At 41.9% G+C, this 23,476-nt stretch overlaps 1 protein-coding gene across 3 annotated transcripts in view; it reads left to right on the forward strand.

Annotated features, from left to right (window-relative positions):
- Positions 1-23,476, forward strand: part of TRIO (trio Rho guanine nucleotide exchange factor) — a 539,453-nt gene that overhangs the window by 307,305 nt on the left and 208,672 nt on the right. For 2 of the 3 annotated variants that reach the window (XM_075826894.1, XM_075826893.1), the window contains exons 18-20: positions 7,371-7,520; positions 11,261-11,375; positions 20,701-20,760. In XM_075826894.1, the coding sequence (XP_075683009.1) occupies positions 7,371-7,520; positions 11,261-11,375; positions 20,701-20,760 (325 nt within the window). The remainder of the gene's footprint in view (positions 1-7,370; positions 7,521-11,260; positions 11,376-20,700; positions 20,761-23,476) is intronic. The other variant, XM_075826892.1, reaches the window with a different exon arrangement.

A 23,476-nucleotide genomic window follows, 5' to 3' on the forward strand; every position in this document is an offset into this window, starting at 1 on the left:
GTAACAGATTTCTTAAAGATATGACGCCTGATGGGATCGGTTAAGTGTCTATCCTGGAACGTCTGGGGAATACGGGAAGCTAGGAAAAGGCAGGCAATCTTTAACTGGGTTAAACAGCAAAATGCCCTGATAGTGGGGCTGCAAGAAACGCATCTGACTAGAGAATCTGTATCCTTATTGCAGAGAGTGTGGATCGCACATGGGTTTCACTCATTTCATACGACTTATTCCAGGGGGGTGAGTTTGCTGATACACAGGAGTCTTCCCTTTGTCTGTCATTCGTCCTTTTCTGATGAGGAAGGGAGGTATGTGGGAGTGCATTGTACTATATATCACTGGGAGTGTATTCTGGTAGTGTTGTATATCCCTCCGCCTTATTCTAGCACTGTACTGAAACGAGTTACGGAGAAACTCTCCAGGTGGCCTGAGGTACCGTTAATCGTGATGGGGGATTTTAATGCAGTGATGTCTGAAGGGTTGGATAGGTTTCATAGAGGAGGAGGAGGGCAAAGAGGAGATCTGACCGCCTTTGGAAGATTAATGGAGGAATTGGGGCTGCGGGATATTTGGAGAGATAAACATCCAGGGGTGAGGCAGTACTCGTGTGCATCATCCACATTTCAGTCACTTTCACGAATAGACTTGGTAGCATGCTCAGCTTCAGCGGTGCCGTACATAGCGCAAATAGAATATCTACAGAGGGCGTTGTCAGACCACTCTCCGATGGCGGTGACGCTGGAAGTGGGTGTAAGGCATACCAGGAACCCCGGGAATTGGAAGCTGAATGCGTTTTGGTTAAGATTGCTGGATGGCGGGGAAATACGGAACCTGATAAAAGAATATTTTAATTTTAATACTGAGTCAGTGCCGCGAGGAGTGTTATGGGATGCCATGAAAGCCTGGTTGAGAGGAGTATTCATTCAACATATTAAACGAATTAAAACTAAATCTAGGCAGTTGGGAGAAAGTTTAGAGGATCGGGTGACGGAAACAGAAGGGAGACATGTAGAAGAGGGCTCCGAGGAGACACTTAGACATTGGGTGGAGGCACAGACGTTGTTAAAAAATCACCAACTAACAATGGCGGATAATAAAAGACTATTCCTTAAACAGCAATATTATGAAGAAGGGGAAACGGCGGGGAGACTACTCGCTAGGATGGCAAAGCCGCATGGGAGTAATAATTACATTCATGGCCTTAGGGGGGAGGGGGGGCGGGTGGAGACAGACACGGGGCAAATCCTGCACATATTTCAGCGGTTTTACACTGACCTATATACATCCAAAGTGCATTACGACACACAGCAATTGGACGAGTACCTGGGAAACATTAATTTGCCTACCTTGGGCCGGGAGGACCGTGAAAGCTTGGAGGCCCCTATTTCACTGGAGGAGTTGGAACAGGCGATAAGGGATATGGCAAATGAGAAAGCTCCGGGTCCAGATGGGTTATCGGGGGAAATCTATAAGGAATATGGGACGGAACTAGCGCCAGAATATTTGAGTACTTTGCAGGATAGTTTTGACAGAGGTAAACTACCAGACTCCCTATATGAGGCTACGATAGTGGTTCTCCCAAAAGAGGGGAAAGACAGTCAATTACCGGAGTCTTACAGACCAATATCCTTGTTGACATCGGATGTCAAGATTTTGGCAAAGATATTGGCGCTGCGGCTGAACAGGGTGGTACAGCATGTTGTACATGAAGACCAATCGGGGTTCATGCCCTCCAAATCGACGGCGGTCAACCTCAGGCGGCTGTTTTTAAATCTTCAGGCGACACCGGATGAGCAAGGAGGAAGGGCGGTGCTAACGTTAGATGCCGCAAAAGCGTTCGACTGCGTGGAGTGGGGGTACTTATGGCGGGTAATAGAAAAGATGGGATTCGGCCCTAACTTCGTGAAGTGGGTACAGCTGTTGTATGTGGCCCCTACAGCGCAGTATTGGGAAATGGAGGAAAAAATTTAATTATATGCAGACGATATTTTAATATATATGACGGACACTGAGAATACACTGAAGGTAGTAATGGATACGATCACAAGGTTTGGGGAGTTCTCGGGATTAAATATTAACTGGACCAAGTCTGCTCTGATGCCACTTGACACAGTGAATATTGTAGATACTGGAGGGGGACTCCGGATTCCGATAGTCTCTGAATTTACGTACCTAGGGGTTAAGGTGACGGCTAGGGTCCAAGACTACATGTCCTTGAATGTCTCACCACTGCTGCTGAAGGTGAAACATAAGGTGGATGCCTGGAACAGGCTCCCGCTCTCTGCTCTGGGGAGGACTAATCTAATCAAGATGATCCTTATGCCTCAAGTTTTATACATTCTTCATAACTCCCCAGTATGGATACCTAAACACTGGTTCAGACGATTGCACAATCTCTTTCGGGATCTGGTATGGAAAAAAGGGGTTCCAAGGATTAAATTGGAGAAATTGCATTTGCCCAAAGACGAAGGGGGGGGGGGGTAGCGCTGCCAAATGCCTGGATATACTACCTGGCTGCCCAGAGCCAACAATTTAAGGGATGGGAGGACACAGAGACTTGGGGCTCCAGTGCACGTTTATTGTCATATTTGGGGGGAGGACTCAACCCACTAGAGGGGCTGGAAGCGCATACCTTTAAGAGATTGGCGAGTGCTAAACCAACGTTACTCCTGATACATAAAATATGGTGGCAATGCAAACAGATCCTGGGAGTGGGAATGTGCACCAAATATACTCCCCTATGGCACAATCCGGTCCTGTGGGAATTATACCAATTAGAGGGCATGCAAAAATGGGAATTGGCAGGGGTTCGACGAATACAACACTTGTATGATGATAACGGGTTGAGATCATTTCAACAGTTGAAAGACCTATTTCCACTAGAGCACAATATGTTTTATCAATATTTGCAGATCCGTCATGCCTTACAGGCACAGGCGCATGTGGTGGACCTGACGGTCTGTGCTCTTGGGGTCCTGGAGTATGTGGGACGGGCTGACACGACCAAAGGCCTGATCTCAATGGCGTACAGGAGCTTACTGTCCAAACACCTGGGAAACCCAATGGTGCTGGTAAAAGCGAAATGCGAACAGGATGTTGATCCATTGACCGAGGAGGAGTGGGAGGAGATATTAGCGTCCACATGTCACTTATCACTCAGTCTGGCGCAGAGGAGATCACAACTCTTCCTGATATATAGAGTGTACCGCACCCCGTGGGTATTAAAACAGATGGGTATTAGAGCGGATGCTAAATGTCCTAGGTGCACGGAAGAGAAGGCGGACATACTGCATATGTTTTGGTCATGTGAGGCTCTGAGGACCCTATGGGGGGGAAATATTGGATCTGATAAAGCAGGTGTATGGTCGGGAATTGGCGGCAGACCCTAAAGTTATGTTGTTGGGAGCGGTGGGAGAATTGGAGAGTGACAGAATGGCAAGCCTGGCAATTGCCAAGATATTATATCAAACAAGGAAATGCATTGCTAAACACTGGCTGGATGCGGAGCCACCAGGGATGAGGGAAATTGTAGGAATGTTGAACTATAATATCCTGATGGAGCATAAGATATCTTCTAAAAGGGGCACGGAAAAAAAGTTTTAGAAACAATGGAGCAGATGGTTGGCCTGTCCCGAGGTGCTGTCACCTGAACTGAGCAGAATAAGGGTGAGAGTCGTCTGAGGAACTGGAGGTGATAGTCTGGAGCAAAAAGGGGTGGAGGAGAAACATGATAAGAGAAATGTGCTCTGACCAGGAATGGTACTAGAAACAAAGGGCGGAGATATAGTGGGGCCGTGCGGGGAGGGGGGAAAGGGGGAAGTTGGGGATTTCCTGATATGTTGTCACTATTGTATACGATGTTGGAAAATTGAAATGTGAATGTGACGGTGTTATTTCATTTCTGTGTTCGTATCAATAAAATTGGCTTGATTTTAAAAAAAATTAGGCTTTGTGTTCCTTTATTTAATGGGCAATGCACCTGTGAAACCCACACTTCCAATATCCTCTCCTTAATTGAAAAACCTTAACCCTTAACGACCAGGCCTATTTTTGCCTTAATAACCAAGCATTATTTTTAGTCTCATTCAAAGAGTTGTAACTTTTTTTATTTTTCCATCAACACAGCCGTATGAGACTTCTTTTTTTGTGGGACGAGTTGTATTTTTTAATTGCACTATTTTTGGTTGCATTTAATATATTTGTTAACTTTTAATTCGCTATTCCTAATTTTTTTTCACGTTTCAAATTTCCATTGTTCACTATGTGGCGTAAATAACATTACCTTAATTCTATGGGTTAGTACGATTATGGCAATACTAAATATGTATAGGTTTTCTATGTTTGCACACGCTAACTATGTTTGCAAACGTAGTAAACGTTTCTTTAAAAAAATTAAAATAAATTGTTTTTGCGTTGCCATATTCCAAGAGCTGTGGTTTAATTTTATTTTTACTGTAATATTTTTTTTTCATTTTAACAGTTTTGGTTTTTTTTATTATTGTTTTTGTTTTTTTATTCTTACCAGGAGACTTCACAATGCGATCTTCTGATCGCAGATATAATGCTATGGTACGCTTAGTATATCAAAGCATTATTGCTTGTCAGTGTAAAACAGGCAGTCACCGATGGCAGACCTGGGGGGTCTTTGTTAGGCCCCCGGTTGCCATAGTAACATAGGGAGCTCCCTGCCTCTGTCAAAGACCTTAGATGGTGAGGTCGCTATTGACCGTGGTACTTTAGTGATTAAACTGCCTCGTTAAGTGGGTAACCGAGGATAACTTGCCTTTTCTCCCTGCAATGTTGATGTTTACTCAATGTGCTCAATAAAAGTTGTGACTATAACAATCAGACCACACTTAATTAGCAATCAAAGCAGCAATCCAGTTAATTACACTTCTTGCAATTGTAATTGTTTAATTTAACCATTACAAGTTGCAGATGCAGCAAAGTATAACTTGCTGCCGCGTGCTATCATACAACAAAAGCCATTGGAAAAAGTCAAGTTAAAGCTTGTTGTACAGTGTCTTTAACACGTTAAGAGTCCAGTTCAAGATTACTACATCAGTATCGCTATTGGGAGTGGTTACTCATTTCAAATAAATGCCTGAACGTAGATTTCTTGGTTGCACCTATGAATATCCCAGAACAGTGTAAATGTCTTCTTATGCATATAGAAGGCATCACATTTCCCTAACTTATTATAGATTATTGTAAAAATCCATGTGCAATTTAGACAAGTAAGGCCTCCTGCGGATGGCTGTAGCTGTGTGTAAGGTCCGTGATTACGGCATGGACGGGCCGCGGAGCGTCATCTGCAGGCCATCCACAATCATGAACACAGAAGATGTGCCTTAATTTCAATCAGCCCGGACCGTATAATAACATATCCTATATTTTTGCTGTTCAGGTAATGCACGGACCGTGGAAACCACGGTCGTCTGCATTGGCCCATAGGAAAGCTTGCATTCTATCCTATCCGTAATTGCGGATAGTATATGTCCGCAAAACTGCGGTCGTGTGCATGACTCCTAAATTGTAACTTGATTTACCTCAGATGTATATTTGACAGGACCCATTGTTTTCTATAGAAAGTGTCCTGTTGGCATCCAATTGACAGGTTTCCCTTTGGATTCTGTTTCTCAACAGAACAGAAAGACCTGCCTGCATTTTTTATGTTCTGAAAAACAGTATCCAGAGGTCTGGGAAATCTCAGCAGGATGCAAATACGTGATGACCTTTGCCCTAACATAAATTCTGCCTACTATTGTTTGATTTGAACCTGGCTAGTTACAGGTTAATACAGTTCAACACTGGCTTGTGAAGTTACAATAACACATTGTAGACATTTTGTCTAATTTTTTATTTATTTTTTCAAACACCACTAAATAGCCAATAGCGCTTCATAATCTTTAGCAAGTTAAAGGAGACTAAATAGAATGGAATTTAGAACTTTGTAAGTCTAGCAGGGCACACTTTAGAGTAATGGGTTCGGAGCTATGTACATGAAGCCAATGACACCAGTCTTGGGTGTTTCTTCCACCGCCGCTTCCTCACCAGGGGAAAAGCACAGGGTTTTAAAGTAGGTTACCAAATGTGCCTATGCCAACGGCAAAGACCTCAAAATATTCCACCCATTATGAACTGGTAACTTGCACTACACCACATGTCAAGTGTTTCAGAGCTCTAATTTTCTGGTGGAGAGCATCCCATCCGTCCGCCTGCAGCCGCCACTTGGAGGAACTGGCTGCATATGCTGCTAATATTGCATTTAATAGGCGCTGAATACATTTATGTGCAAGAAGCTTCCCATAGTTTTAGCATTTTTTGCATTTTTATTTTTAGTAAAATATAGGGCTATGTTGTTTTTTTAAACCATTTTTATATGTTTGCTTCTTTAGAATGAATGTGTAAATTGTGCAAAAAAAAAAGTTTAAAAGCACCTAATTAATATTTTGATACATGATCTATAAAGTTTTAGGTGGAATCAGGGCGGGTTATAGTTACAGTTTAAGTTGGCAGAGTGCAATGTGTTTTTTTTTCTCCTAATATGCCCACTAAGAGGTTATGTGTCATTTGAACTAATAATTGTGAACGTGACATTTAAGTTGATAAAAAAAAATGTGCGGCCACCTTCGACAGCCCATCGGTTCCCCTGCATCGCAACATTAGTATTGCAGCATATAGTGTAAGCGATCCGGCGAACTTAGAAATAAAAAAAAGTTTTTTTTTTTTAATGTACAAAAAAAGATATTAAAACCTCAAAAGTAAAAAAAAAAATTAACTTTGGTACCATTGTGACCGTAAAAGTCTGAAATATTACCATATAATGTTATTTAGCCCGCATGGTGAATGCCAGAATTGCTGCATTTTTTTTGGTCACCTTCGTTCTCCAAAAGAAATAGTTCTTTTATTTTTAAAGTGGTAAAGAATAAAAAAAAGAAACAATAGAAATTTGGTATTACTGTAATCGTATCAAACCATATAATGAAGTTAACATGTCGTTTTTACCACTTGATGAAACACAATTTTTTGCCCATTTCACCCCACAAAGATTTTTTTTTCCAGTTTCCCAGTAAATTATATTGTACATTTAGATGTTGCATTGAAAAACTATAACTCTTCCCGCTAAAAAAATAATCTTCATACGGCTACGGAAAAATAAAGTTATGGCTTTAGAAAGGCTGTGAGGAAAAAAACAAAACTAAAAAAACTTAAATTTGCTGCAGAAGGAAGGGGTTAAGTATGACAGCATATTGTGGCGACAGGACAGGTCCACTTTAAAGTGATGAGTATATTATTTGTAATTACAGTGATTATTGTTTGTGAAAGCAGATAGAACTCTTGTTACGATTTTATTTTCCCTTCTTTTTAAGGTTTGTAGTGTTCTTGAAAGTTTGGAGCAGGAATATAAGCGAGAAGAAGACTGGTGTGGAGGGGCTGATAAACTTGGACCAAACTCAGAAACTGACCATGTCACCCCAATGATTAGCAAACATCTTGAACAAAAAGAAGCTTTCCTAAAGGTATGTTCCCTTGATGACCTCTTAAAGGGAGTCTTTCACCAGAAATTTCCCTATCAAAGCAGCAGCACAGTAATATAGTGTAGCCTCACATGAGTCGAACGCTTGTTTCATTTTTCAGCTGAGTGGCTCCGTTCGAGCAATAATAACTTTATTCCTTATATGCAAATGAGCTTTTTGGAGCAACGAGGGCGACACCGTTGCTCCAAACTGCTTCTACCTTCTACTGCTTCTACCTTCTACTGCTTCTACCTTCTACTGCTTCTACCTTCTACTGCTTCTACCTTCTACTGCTTCTACCTTCTACTGCTTCTACCGCTTCTACCTTCTACCGCTTCTACCGCTTCTACCTTCTACTGCTTCTACCTTCTACTGCTTCTACCTTCTACTGCTTCTACCTTCTACTGCTTCTACCTTCTACTGCTTCTACCTTCAACCCTCCCTCTTGCTCTTCCTTCTTTGATTGACACTTTGAATGATTCACGCCTGGCCCCGTATTCTCAATAAGCGCGCCTGCGCTTCTGCTTCCGAATCGGTGCATGCGCATTACATCACTGAACCGGCTGTACTATGCCTGGGTGTAGTGTGAGGCAATCGGCGCAGTACAGTAGAGGCGTGGGCGCGCTCATTGAGAATCCGGGGCTAGGCGTGAGTCATTCAAAGTGTCAATCAAAGAAGGAAGAGAGGGAGGGAGGCTTGGACTGGGGATAGAATGTAGACGAGTTTGGAGCAACGGTGACGCCCTTGTTGCTCCAAAAAGTGAATTTACATATAAGGAATAAAGTTATTATCGCTGCAACGATGCCACTCATCTAAAAAAATTAAAACAGCGTTCGATTCAGGTGAGGCTACACTAAACTACTGTGGTGCTGCTGCTTTAAAAGGCAAATTTCTGGTGACAGACTCCCGTTAACTCGTCTGCCCATCTGTCATGTGACGGAAAAATACTGGGAATCACGGTTTAGTTTTATAAAATGCACTAGAATATCAAAGGAACTGCATAGTACACAACTATTTCATCAAATTAAAATTGAGCTTTTGAGCAACTTGTGAAGGTATTCACCTGTAAAGTCATTTCTAACAACTATGAAAATAATCAACGTGTGCTTTAATTGCCTGTTTTTCCTGTTTGACCTATTTGTTCTTCATTAAGAAATGTTGGCAGTCCACAAATTTTAGTTCTTCATACTATACATATTTTTTTTTAAAAAACAACATTTGTATCTTTTACTTTATAACTCCAATTTTATATACATAGGCATTTGGGCTAATAGTATATATGTGACTTATTAAGCAGAAAAAAGTGTTCTGTGAGAATATGGCAGTATGTAAGATTTCACTGGTCATGTGGACTTCCCAAATTTAAACCGATCGGGTCGGGCGAATCTGACATTTATGGCGTTTAAAAAAAAACAAAAAACAAAAATGCCATAATTCACTATAAATAGTATGCTTAAAAAAATGCTAAGTATATATTTTTTTTAAACACTGACACCATAGAATTAAGGAAACGGTATCACACACACACACATATATATATATATATATATATATATATATATATAAAGAAATCCCACATCACTCCGATGTAGTAAAAAAGGGTGGTTTATTCAGTCAACACACAGCTGCAACGTTTCTGTCCTACTATGGAACCTTTTTCAAGCACTTCTATATATATATTCTATTTTGGATATATATATATATCTACAATCCTTGGGTCAGGATTACCCGCTTGCACCCATTACCATTGTGGATTTGGACATCGAGTGCTGCTTATCTCTGTTTTTATGTATGTGTGTGTATATATATATATATATGTGCAGTCCAAATACAAATAAACGCAGCACTCCACGAATCCAGAAAATCAGGCCATGTGCTCGTCACCAGGGGATGAATCAATTCCCCTTTTTTAAGATAGAGAAAAACAGAACACAGTAACGGCACCAGGACTTCAAGATAGATGAAAGCAGGGTGGATTTATTCACCTCAAAACAGCGACGTTTCGGTTCAACAGGAAGGTGATGGCTTGAGAAAGGTTCCTGTTGAACCGAAACGTCGCTGTTTTGAGGTGAATAAATCCACCCTGCTTTCATCTATCTTGAAGTTCATATCTCAAGATACACCCTACGCCTCAGACCCACAAGATAGGTCATCAGTATATGATCGGTGGGGGTCCAACACCCAGACCCCGCACTGATCAGCAGTTCTGGCTGCCTCCGAGAACCGGATGTTATGCAGTAGTCGGTGTCGGAGCCTAAGGGCTCCGTACACTGCATAGGGGCCTGTGCTGCAGTACTGCAGCTCTTCTCCTATTCACTGTCACGGCCTAATACTTGGCAGACCAGAAGGCGCTTGATAGGCCTCTAGTTTCCATTTTTGTGTCCGTAATCACGGGCCACGATTGCGGGCATGGCCGGCCGCCGAAGGCCGCCTGCATTTTCGGGCCATGCTCCCATACAAAGTATGGGACCACGGCCCGTAAAATGCAAAAGAACGGACATGTTCCATAATTTTCGGAACATCTATACGGCACGGACACCCATCCGTAGCGATACAGAAAGGTGTCCACGGCCAATATAACGGTATGGGTCCGTAATTGCGTACCCTATTACAATTCGCAATTACGTACAATTTTTACAGTCGTGTGCATGGGGCCTTAGGCTTACATTAGAGGTATACATCGGGAGGACTCCTGAACTAGAACGGGTGCAAAGAAGGACGAGCAAGGTAATTAAGGAAATGGGTGGGTTGCAGTACCAAGAAAGGTTTTCAAACTTGGGGCTATTCAGTTTAGAAAAAAAGACACCATTACAATGTACAAATATATAACTGGACAGTACAGAGATCTTTCTAATGATCTTTTTACACCTAGGCCTGTAACCATGACCAGTGGGCATCTACATCTAGAGGAAAAAAGGTTTTGTCATCATCACAGACAGGGATTCTTTACTGTGAGAGCAGTGAGACTATGGAACCGTCTGATACAGGATATTACGATGGTTGATTCTCTAAACAAGTTCAAGAAGGGCCTTGATGCCTTTCTTGAAAAATATAATAATACAGGTTATGAGTACTAGATTCTGGAGATGGGACGTTGATCTAGGGATTTATTCTGATTGCCATAAATGGAGTCTGGAAGGAATTTGTCACCTAATGAGATAGACATTCACATTATTCCTATATATATATATATATAATATATATTGGGATCTGAAATGCTTCTGTTTCAATACTGTAAAGAAAATGGATCCATCAAGGACAGATGCCTTGTGAGCATGTATAAGCAAGGAAAAACCATGAAGGAAACAATCGTAATAGAAAGGAAAAAATAAAAGGCCCCAGCCTGAGTTTATTTATGGCCTATGGTTAGAGTATGGTATTACCACAGGGCGAACATGCTGCATTACAGTAGGGGCAAAATATTAACTCCATTTATGTTGCAGAATCGTTACAGATTTACTGCTTATTTTTACCATTAAGGTAATCGGGGAAGTCATCATTTGCAACAATTTGCTTGGAATATCTGTGTATCCACAAATCTGCAAGTACAGACGGCCTCCCTTGATGACGTTTTGTCACATTTGACTGCTGCAGCCGATCAGAGTCCTTTTTAATGTTGGCCTACAACTAATTCTAATACCGGAAATGCTTGAAACTGGATGTTTGTTTTTGTTTATAACTAATTTAAGTACCTATATGTTAAAATATGACCTATGCTTACAATTTTTTTAATTTTTTTGTAGGCATGTACTTTGGCCCGAAGAAATGCTGACGTCTTTTTGAAATACTTACATAGGAATAGTGTGAACATGCCAGGGATGGTTTCACATGTCAAAGCTCCGGAGCAACAAGTAAAAAGCAAGTTTCCTTTAAAGTCTTGAGTTTTAATAAATTTCGCCACCTTTGCCCAAAAAGTTGTTGAGGTTTAGCGGCAGGAGGCAGGGTCACCTCCGGCCCAATAAATTCACTGTAATTTACGCTAGAAACTGGCAGAAATCTGTGCCAGCTCGTAGCTGCCATAGATTTTATTTTCAGGTGCAGCAGAAGATGCAATAAATTTATTATGCGCCATCCGCCCCTAAATATATTAGTCACATCTTACTCCTGGGGGCTTCATAAATATGTCCTATAGGGCCTCATTGATGTATAAAGGCTAGGGCAATTCAAGTTTTTACATACAAGGCTCATATTGCAATACCCTGACTGCAACCTCTAGACCAGGGGTCGGCTTCCTGAGTAGATTGGGCGTCACTGGTACTGGCAAGCACCACTTTCAATTTCATCCACGTCCTTAAGATCACAGATAGAGATGAAAGTGTCGATTGCCACTGATGCCTACTTTTCATTACACCATGCCACGCCCCGCAGTAAAACCTTCTCCAATTGGATACCGGACTGTGCCCCCAAATCATTTCACAGTCAGTGTGGCACTGGGTACACTGCTGGGTGTCTTCATCCTGGACCTCTGGTTCGTGGCCACCACTCTGGTGGGATCAATTGAAGGAGGTGAGCAATGGGAATACCTGCACCTTGTGCAGTCAGTACGCAAGCACATACATGTGGAACGAAGTGAGAAGACTTGCCCATACAAGACTCAAAGCTTAATTCTCCATGTGGGCTCATGAAACAAATCCACCATGTCTGAAGTGGCCTTAAGGGGGTTTTACACTAGGTGATTATCGGGTAGACAAGCGTTCATATAATGTTCATTGCTGATGATTGCCCTGTGTAAACAGGGCAGGGTTCAGCACATGAAGGAGCAAACGCTCGATCATCTGCTGGTTGTATAGTTTTAAAAAAAAGTTAAATATTATCGTTATTGGCAGCACATCTTGGTGTGTAAACAGGAAAACGTTCTGCCGTCATGATAACGTATTGGGGCAAGCGATCGGAGTAATGACCGCTCGTCCCAATCCATAGCTACATGTGATGCCTCTGTTGAACTGCACTCGCTGCACCGGCCGGTTTAAAAGAGCCTTTAGGGTCTATTCACACAGTGCGGTCAAATCCCTTTTTTTGCCACGATTTTTGCAGAAACGCCGCAAAAACTTGATTTTGCTGCACTTTGAGAATACAGCCTAAAAGCAGTTTTTTTTTCATGTTTTGTGACATTATTTTTTTTTCAAATTTTGTAATCGTGGCACAAATAAGGCCTTTTTGCCGCGATTTTTAAAATTGCAGCAAAACTGCACCATTTTTCCGCAATTACAAAAATCGCTGCAAAAAAAGCGCAAGGTAAATGGAAAAAAAAAAGGCTTGATATTCTACAATTGCGGTCAGGGGGGATGTGAAGGAGGATGAGAATCTCCCATTTATCATTTGTACCATTATTTCTTCCCTGTCTATATCCTGAGTAGCAGCCCTCATCCTGGGGAAATTGGCCTTCTTAAAATTGTGTTTTTGTCCTCGCAGCCTGTGTTTGTTTTTTACAGTATAGGTAAAATGTAACTATATTATGATCACTGTTACCGAGGTTTTCCACGAACATTGACATTCCCAACAATCTCTGCATTATTAGAAAATACCAGATCCAACAGAGCTTCACCTCTAGTCGGGTCTTCCACAAACTGGCCCATAAAATTTTCCTGCAACATTTTGAGGAAATTTCTCCCCTTTGCAGTTGAAGCCGAACCATGACACCAATTAATATCCCGGTAATTAAAATCTCACATTATCACTACCCCCATGTGCAGCCTGCTCCATTTGTTTATATATTTGACCTTCTGTCTCTTCAGTTATATTGGGGGGGTCTATAGATTACACCAAAAGTAATTTTTTCAATGTTTACCTCCCTTTGTAATTCCACCCACAAGGTTTCAACCACTTCTCCTCATTTATGTTCAGCTGTACTCACAGCACAGCGTTATCTCGCGAGATCACGCTATGCTGTCACTTACTCCCACATTAACTTTACCGGAGTGTTGGGAGAATGAAGAGACATCATCTCCTAGTTGGAGGCGATGTCTGGTCATTCTCCCGTAACACTAGTAAAGTTAATGTGGGAGTAATTGACAGCACAGCATGATCTCACGAGATCACGCTGTGCTGTGAGTACAGCTGAACATAAATTAAGAGAAGTGTATGACGCTGATTGGTCAGCGTCATACACTCCTCTTTACAACGCCAACTTGCTGAAAAGTTAAAAAAAAAAAAAACGCCCAGTTGGGCATTTAGAAGAAATTAGCCTAAAACTAAAAATAGTCATAACTCCGTCAAAATTAAACATTTAAAAAAAATAAAAAACCGTATCTACATTACAGCGACTATCAGATTAGGTAGGAGATAGGGCACTTATAAACTGGTGACAGAGCCTCTAAGGGCAGGAGCCCTGAAGTAAGTTTCAAGTTAGTGTCCACAATAGCGTTCTATATTCACCCAATGTTTTGAATGCCGAGGATTTAGCCATTGCCTAATCTGATCTAAAATGGTAGTATGATAGTACGCCACAATATGAGGGAAGCCCAGCCCACCTTTCGCTATAGGGAGGTATAAAATGTGATTAGCAACCCTGGCCCTATTCTTTTTCCAAACATATTTCACTAGTGTGCTTTGTAATCTAGTCATATAAGAGACGGGTATCGGGATAGGGAGATTTCTAAAAGCATATAGAATCTTAGGTAAGATTAACATTGTTATGGCTGCATTACGGGCAACCCAAGAAACCTCAAATTTAAGGTGGTCATCAAGTTCAGGTTCCAATTGAGTAAGTGACGGGGGATAATTAAGGGTATATAAATGTGACACAGTTTAATTCCGAAATAAAGAAGGTCTTGGGAAGAGCACATTAATGAATATTTATTCTGTAAAGTTTGTACGGTTTCAGGTAATAAGCCCATATTCATAATCTGAGATTTACTAACATAATAAGATATAGAACTAAAATTGCCCAAACTTTTATAGCTTGAGGAAGGGATTCACTTGGGTCAAATAACACTATAAGGATATCAGCAGCAAATAATCCTATTTTATCACGCTGAAAGAGGTGCGAGGTGAAAAACACCACCCCTTCCCCCCAAATCCTCATGAACTTATGTTGACATCCTCTGTGTTTATACACCACATTCTCATATTGGAGAATAGAGTTAGCTAGCTTCTTCCACTGGGAGAGCTCTGGAGAGATATCCCCCATCCAGGGAATGGCTATCGCTTTTCTAGCTAAGAACAAGACTTGACGTAGGAAAAGTGTGGTAATATTTTAGTCAAACGAGAAGCTAATATCTTAGAATATAGTTTTAAGTTCGTATTAAGCAAACTAATGGGCCTAAAATTCTGTGGTCTATCTGCTGGTTTCCCGGTTTGGGTAATGTAACAATCGTGGCGTCTCTGGAGGAATTTGTCCTGGAGAATGAATATGATTGAACAATAGGAGAAGATGTGGAGCTAGGGTGTAGTCATAGTTTTTTTAAATAGTCATTAGTAAGGCAATCAGGGCTAGTGGATTTCTGTGATTTCAATGTTGATATGGCTTTAATTATTTCTGTTAATAAAAAGGGTTTAGCTATATCTTCTAATTGAGATGGCGTAGCAGTTGGTAGAGAAACAGAAGCTAAAAAATCTGCAATAGCATTAGGTGAAGGTTGAGGTGTGGAAGAGTCCAAATTTAAATTATAAAGGGAGGAATAGTATTGTGCAATGGCATTTGCAATCTCTTGGGGATTAAATAATATAGTATTATTTTGGTTATAGAGATAGGGGATTCTTTCTTTATAGGATTTATGCTTTAAGGGCTTATTCAGACGAAACGTGATATACGTCCATGCAACGCGCGTGATTTTCACGCGCCTCGCACGGACCTATATTAGTCTATGGGGCCGTGCAGACAGTCCGTGATTTTTACGCAGTGTGAGTCAGCTGCGTAAAACTGAGGACATGTCCGTTCTTTGTGCGTATTTCACGCATCACGCACCCATTGAAGTCAATGGGTGCATGAAAACCACGCATGTCACACTGAAGCACCTCCGTGGGACGCGCGTGATTCGCGCAACAGCAGTGAAAAGGATGAATGAAAACAGAAAAGCACCACGTGCTACAAACATCTAAACAGTGTCATCATGATGGCGGCTGCGCGAAAAGCACGCAGCCGCGCACCATATGGTGATGACACACGGAGCTGTTAAGTGCCTTTTGCGCAGGCAAAATGACGCATTTTTTGCGTGCGCAAAACGCACACGCTCGTGTGAATCCGGCCTAATTGTGATGCCACAAGAGCTCCAGCTTTATTACTATGTCTATAGTCTTTAGCCTTCAGTTTTCTTAATGCCAAATCATATTTATATAAGTCAAGTTGATGTAGTTGGTTCTGAAGACGATTTATAAATTTGGTTCTATCAGGACACATGAAACGTTTTTTTAATCGATTAAGCTGCAGAATCTCACGAGAGAGTTGAAGACGTTTACTTTTCTTTTTTTTATCTTTTGCTGCTAAGCTAACAAAGGCCTTATGACCACACCATATTGTAGCAGGGGCTACGTTAGGGGTTACATTAAATTAAAAAAATTCTTCTATCACCTTAATATGGGATTGTTGGTATTTGTGAGAGTGCAAAATAAAATGATTAATCCTCCAAGGGAAAGTAGGAGGTGTATTGAAACCTTCAGATATCGGAAGTGTGATAGGGGCATGAACTGACCAAGTGATCACTCCAATATTGGAGGAAATAGTACGGTCATATAAGTGTTTGTCAGTAAAGAACATATAAATTCTAGAATAAGTTCTGTGAGGGTGTGAAAAGAATGTATAATCCCTTTCAGTCAAATGTTGGAAGTGCCAGACATCCATCAATCCTTCTCTAGATATGGCGTAAAACAAATCTGAGGGAGAGTGAGTTGCACCTGAAGCTCAAGAGTCAAGAGAGGGCCACATAGTTTTGTTATAGTCTCCAACCATCAAAAGATACCCCTGTTTGTGTTGTACCAATCTAAGAATTTTGTTGACAAATCTGGTTTGATGAGTGTTTGGCGCATAAACATTAACAATAGTATATTGAATATTATTAAGTTGGCAAATAAGAATAATATAACGACATTCTGAGTCTGTGAACAGAGTCTTGTTTAAAGGCTATTGAACGGTGTATCGCTATGGCTGCACCTCGTACGTTTGAGTGCGGCTTCCGACACAGGTTTCTCTAAACCAGAAACATAGATGGCTGCTGAGGGTTCAGATTAGAGTTTAACGGAACAGCTAACAAATGATGCTCTGCAGGAGAGCTAACCATACTCACAGATGGCGAAAATAGAGGCCTGTCGGGAAGATGAGAGGTCTCGGAGAGAGGAGAAGGCGGCGGTAAAGCGGAACCAATCTTCGATGTCCGCAGGTAAGTTGGTGAGGCGTCACCATGAAGATTCCTACCTCCTATTGATTTCAATGGGAGGTTCTGGCGAAATCTGCCAGAAGATCGAGCAGGACACTTCTTTTTCCTGCTAGCTGAAAAAAATCAGCTAGCGGGAAAAATCGTCCGACTGCCATTAAAATGATCGGGAGGTGGAATTTTGCGGCGGCTTCCGCTCCAGAAATTATGCCGTGTTATCAGGGACTAAAGGTGGAAGACAGACTTACAGGCTGAAACTCTGGTCAGAATATACTCCTTCAAAAAAATAAAAATCCGTCATTCCAAACATCTATCAGTTTCCAGGGAGGAAGTTTTCCTTATTTTTTGCCAATTTGATGACAGCGGGCTGCTAGGCATAGACCATCCCTCGTTCATAGCTCTTCTGCTGTGCCAACACACAAGTATTTGGGACATGGATGGGAATGAGAGTTCTTTACATGTAATCAAATGGTCAGTAGATTGCACTATATTGTATTTAAAAGTAGCGCCCACTTGCCTGCTGGGTCTTTGTCCAGCTGCACAGACCCCCCTGTAGATGATGCCGTGCACAGACCCCCCTGTAGATGATGCCGCGCACAGACCCCCTGTAGATGATGCCGCGCACACCCTGTAGATGATGCCGCGCACAGACCCCCCTGTAGATGATGCCGCGCACACCCTGTAGATGATGCCGCGCACAGACCCCCCTGTAGATGATGCCGCGCACAGACCCCCCTGTAGATGATGCCGCGCACAGACCCCCCTGTAGATGATGCCGCGCACAGAACCCCCTGTAGATGATGCCGCGCACAGACCCCCCTGTAGATGATGCCGCGCACAGACCCCCCTGTAGATGATGCCGCGCACAGACCCCCCCTGTAGATGATGCCGCGCACAGACCCCCCTGTAGATGATGCCGCGCACAGACCCCCCTGTAGATGATGCCGCGCACAGACCCCCCTGTAGATGATGCCGCGCACAGACCCCCCTGTAGATGATGCCGCGCACAGACCCCCCTGTAGATGATGCCGCGCACAGACCCCCCTGTAGATGATGCCGCGCACAGACCCCCCTGTAGATGATGCCGCGCACAGACCCCCCTGTAGATGATGCCGCGCACAGACCCCCCTGTAGATGATGCCGCGCACAGACCCCCCCTGTAGATGATGCCGCGCACAGACCCCCCCTGTAGATGATGCCGCGCACAGACCCCCCCTGTAGATGATGCCGCGCACAGACCCCCCTGTAGATGATGCCGCGCACAGACCCCCCTGTAGATGATGCCGCGCACAGACCCCCCTGTAGATGATGCAGCGCACAGACCCCCCTGTAGATGATGCAGCGCACAGACCCCCCTGTAGATGATGCCGCGCACAGACCCCCCTGTAGATGATGCCGCGCACAGACCCCCCTGTAGATGATGCCGCGCACAGACCCCGTGAAGATGATGCCGCACACAGACCCCCTGTAGATAAAGTTATTGTTGCTCCCTCTGTGAGTAGAATCCCCAGCCAGGCGTCGGCAATGCTCTGGCCAGGGATTCTGCTGCAGGAGGTGCCCCTGACGTCACTGCCCTTATATGGACAGTGAAGTCATGGGCTACGCCCGGAGCGCAGGTATCCTCGGCCAAAGTGTTGCTGTCGCCTTGGCCAGAGATTCCGCTCATAGTGAGAGCCCTGACTTCACTGTCCATATAAGGGCAGTGACGTCAGTGGCACCTTCTGCAACGGAAATCCCCGGCCAGGGCGTCGGCAACGCTGTAGCCGGGGGGGTGGGGTTTCGCTCCAGGAGGAGCGAATGGCAGAGCAGGAAGCGGGTAGTTTCCTGCTCTGCGATAGTATTCAATTGTATCTTTGTCCTGAGGTCACAGATACAATTGAATGTAGCAGTTGCCGTGACAAGCAGTCCCGGGACAGTAATTTGCTTGGACTGTCTCTATAAATTCAGGACAGTAGGCAAGTATGTAGGGGTAACACTCCTTGTATTCTTTGAGGAACTGACGACAATAACCAAGAATCGGTGCATTCTACAAATACATTTTCCCCGTTTCCTCCCAAGATGTTCCGTTTCCTCCCAGCTGTCAAAAATATACCCAGTCTGAACCAGAAGGGGTAAATTCTATATTAACATCAGGAGTTATCATTTTGGTCCTCAAAGAAAAACAGGGGTAAGGCCACTGAAACCAAATGGAACCTACTGTTCAGTTTATAGATTTTAGCTTCTTGGACGAATGGATTTTCACAGAAAATTCAAGGTGGAGTCTATAAAATCAACACCCCCCCTTACAAAGAAATATTTCATTATATGTATTCTATCCTTAGATGCATATTAGCATTTCCCCATCCATGCAAACTACCAACAGTTTCTCCGGTTTGTCAATTGCACTGGTTCAAAAGAGATTCTTCCATTTTAGCTTTAGGACTTACCCTTTAGCATAACATCTGCTCCAAGGGTATTTTCAAAAATTGTAGTGTAAATGCTTAGCTTTTCTATGGGAAAAAAACCATAATTCCTTATTTGGATGACTTCCTCCTTTTTTGAGGTTCAGTGTAAGACCTTCAGAAAGCTCTATGAGAAACAGCCTCCTAAAAAGATTAAGATGGATTGACCATTTGGAAAATTTAAATATCTGCAAATCACCCTCCCCCAAAAAACTATTCTAGGAATACTTCTTGATTCTTTTCTGATCGGAGAAAAAGCGTCAGCGATTGCTTAAGGGGTCAAACAGCCATTAATCTGGTGAATGAAGTAATGTGTGATGTAAACTTTCTAGAAGGAATTTCTGTTATGACAGGCACTGGTCAATTAGAAAAATAGGCCTACTCTTAGGACCTGTGTCTAGAAAATTGAATGCCAGTGGAGGTGGCAATGTCATCCAACTACAGACAGCTGGGAGACATCTGGGAGATTCTAAACAATGCATCTGCTCTTCTCAAGAAGACTTTTTTTTTTTCAAAATTGTATTAAACGGAGTACCCTAAAAGTATAGATAGCAGCTCTCAGACATGGCCCTATTTGACAGTGGCGTTTTAATTTGGATTTTATCAGGATTAATATCAGATCGTTTCATGACAATGGCTTTTTTACGTATATAACATTTGTCTTGGAAGGAGGCTTTTCTTTTCATCTGCTAGGAAGTTTGGGATGATCAAATTCCATTAGAGCTCAATATATTAAAGTCTTAGATGAGAGGATCATTCTAAAACTTTACTCCACTTAATTATCCTACTTAACAAGTTACAAGTGGTGTCTAATATTCCCAGGTCCCAAGACATTGTTCAGCTGACCTTTCTTTGCAGATGCAAAAGACGATAAAGAAGAAACATTTCAACCCTCTAGAAGTTTGAAGTTTAGAGATGGATTGTTAAATACCAGGAAACTACTAATGAGAGATGGAAGAATCACAATCTTCAGTTCCAGGAGAAAAACAGGAATAAGAAAGTGTCCAACAGCACCATTGCTAGGTGGTTTCGAGCAGCAATACCCGGGCACACTCTTCTAGATAAATTTGTTTTCTTAAACAAATATACATATCTGCCACCTGAACTAGTCTTCATACCATCGCAAAATATAATAGACGATCTTCCATCTAGTCAGGATCTGGCTATTGTCTTTCCCCTGATTCTACTTATTCTGCTGTCATGCGGTACGACATGGAAAGGAATTGGCTTATATTTGTAATTTGGTTTTCATAAGTCCACCATGACCGCATTCATTTAATTCTTCTATTTCGTTGTGTTGTAAGAGTGTATATAGTAAAAATAGATTTAATTTCTAATTGCAGCAAAAATGGTGCCCAGTGTATTCATTGGAATAACACAGGTGGGAATTTGCGGGCAGGGAACTTTTTAACCTCTGTGTTCCTGTCCCTACAGAGGTCAAGGGTCAACATCTCATGGTGCTGTCATGGAGGTCTAACGGAAACCAAATTAATGGTAGGAACTAATTTCTTCTTTCTGTTCATGCACTGCCTAGCATGTACAACACTTCAAAAATTATTAATAAGGAACTAGAAGAGATTCCATTATTAAGAATTACTTTTTGAAATTATTAACTTTTTTATATTTACTGGAATATGGCTTTCATTTAAACATTGAATTTCAATGTCTCACAGTTATATATTCCTCCCAAAACATGTACACTCTCTGTCTAAAGGTATGTAGACACCTGAAGATCACATGAGCTTGTGGGACATTCCTTTCCAAAACAATGGGTGTTAATATACAGTAGGGCCACATATTACTACTTTAACAGCCCTCTACTTTTCTGGGAAAGCTTTCCAAAAGGTTTTGGAGTGTGCCTCTGGGAATTTTTGTCCACTCAGCCAAAAGAGCATTTATGAGGTCAGGCATTGATGTTGGACAAGCAGGTCTGGCTCACAATCGGCATTCCAATTTTTCCCAGAGGTGTTCGATGGCAAAACCTGAGAGGTACCAGCATCATTTGGGGGATAAAATTATCAGCTTAATTTTGATTCTTTAAAATCCACAACAGGACACGGGCTGCTCTTGGTCCTTAATCACAGCATGTTCGAAATATAGCACAATTGATTTAAAAAAAAAAATCCTGTCCAATGGCAATCAACGTAGCTAGTTATGTGGTTATGAACATGTGTGTAATCACATCAATCGAATAATAGAACATAAGTAGACCATAGTAGTTGGCGGGTATATGAGACAATACAAAATTCTAATATGCCTGAGGCATAAAGGAAACTCAGATTTCCAACTACTATATAAAGTCAGAGGATAAAATAGAAATGATCAACTTTAATTAACATGAATGCAAATGACCAAACGACATAAGACATACAGGCTTAAAATTGGCCAATACAGTCTAGCAACCCAAGAAAGCCGATATTGATTCAATGGCAATTGCTAGATAGACATTGAATTATTAAAGCAGAGAAGCCCCCCCGACATGTTTCTCTACCAACGTAGCGTCCTCAGGGGTATATTGAGGCTAATGGCGGCGAGTTAGAGATTCCCTTTCCTTAAAGCCTCTGAGTGTGACGTCAGGAGGTGCGTCCACACAGGGGGCCACAGGGAAATGCTCCACAAAGGATGAGCCCCTGGTGCATTTCCATTGGCCCCCTGTGCGGACCCACCTCCTGACATCACACTCAGAGGCTTTAAGGGAAGTGAATCTCGAGTGCGCCGCCATAAGACCCAATATACCCCTGAGGACGCTACGTTGGTAGCGAAACATGTCGGGGGGGGGGCTTCTCTGCTTTTAATAATTCAATGTCTATCTAGCAATTGCCATTGAATCGATATCGGCTTTCTTGGGTGTCTGTTCAGCGTACTGCAGCCGCTGACTGTTACTTCGGTGCTGTCATACACCTAACATATTCATCCCAATATTTTAGCCCTACATTTCGGTATTAAAAATAATTTTTGAAATTGGGCTTATATCTGTCATATATTGCTAGACTGCATTGGCCAATTTTAACCCTGTATGTCTTATGTCGTTTGCATTCATGTTAATTAAAGTTGATCATTTCTATTTTATCCTCTGACTTTATATAGTAGTTGGTAATCTGGGTTTCATTATGCCTCAGGCATATTAGAATTTTGTATAATCACATCAATCAACACGTTACATAATTTGTGTAATACAATTTCAATACTAAGCAGCCACCCCCCTTCATGAATAGGAGGTGTGTGAGTGGCTATTTTTATCAGTATCTGCACCTGTGCAGTTTCCCTCTATGTGGCAATTGTGGTCTGTCTGCATCCTGCTGGGAAGAGGTGTTTTAACCTGCCCCTGTATCAGTAAGTGGCCTTGCTTAGTGCGTTTTTGAGTTTATTCATGTCCCTAATCTGGTGTGACAATTTTAAATTGTATAATAGCAAGAAATAATTCAAAACCGTAAAAAAGACAGTCCATCCGTATTGTAAAATAAGATCTAATTTGCGGTTCAGACCGTTGTGGATACGGCATTCAAAAAAAATAAAAAGTATCCAAAAATGTTCCCGATTTAAGAAGCCTGAAATAGTAATATGCTTCTCTAAAGGGAGCACTAACCTGTTCAATTATTTGAACTCTTAAAGGGAAAGTATCCCCCAAAATTTGTTCTATACAATATAATAATACTGCTAATATATCTCTCTGGTTGAATCTAAAGTTTAAGTTGAAGGTATCAGAAAGGTGACCTCTAATTCACACTTTCAGGCTGGACGTAGTGCAGCTGACATATTGTACCATACAAGTGGTACTGGTTATGAGACATCCTGTACAACTTACAACTTTTTGCAGTTCATATACTGCTTCATATCGTAGATAGCATATTAGAAAGTGAACTAAACTGTTGAAATACCTGTAAAACTTGGCAGGAAATAACCTTTGTGCTCCGCTATTCAAAAGTGCTGTGAGCAGCCTAAACTTCCCAACAGCTGAAAATTTAGACTTTTGGACCTTTTGCAACTTTTGTACGCCAGAAAACTGGTTTAGAAAGGTTAATAAACTTCCCCTAAAGTTTTTGGGGCTAGTTTCATATGCTATTAACACACAATATGGTTTTTTTTCTACTTTTGACAGACTATTTTATATTTTATTCACTGGGGTGAAATTCTCCCATTTCATAGCAAACATCTACATGGAGATGTGGGGAAAATAAAGTTTGTTTTGTCATGATAACCCCTTTTTGTC

The sequence above is a fragment of the Rhinoderma darwinii genome, chromosome 5, assembly GCF_050947455.1.
Source record: "Rhinoderma darwinii isolate aRhiDar2 chromosome 5, aRhiDar2.hap1, whole genome shotgun sequence".
Classification (NCBI taxonomy): domain Eukaryota; kingdom Metazoa; phylum Chordata; class Amphibia; order Anura; family Rhinodermatidae; genus Rhinoderma; species Rhinoderma darwinii.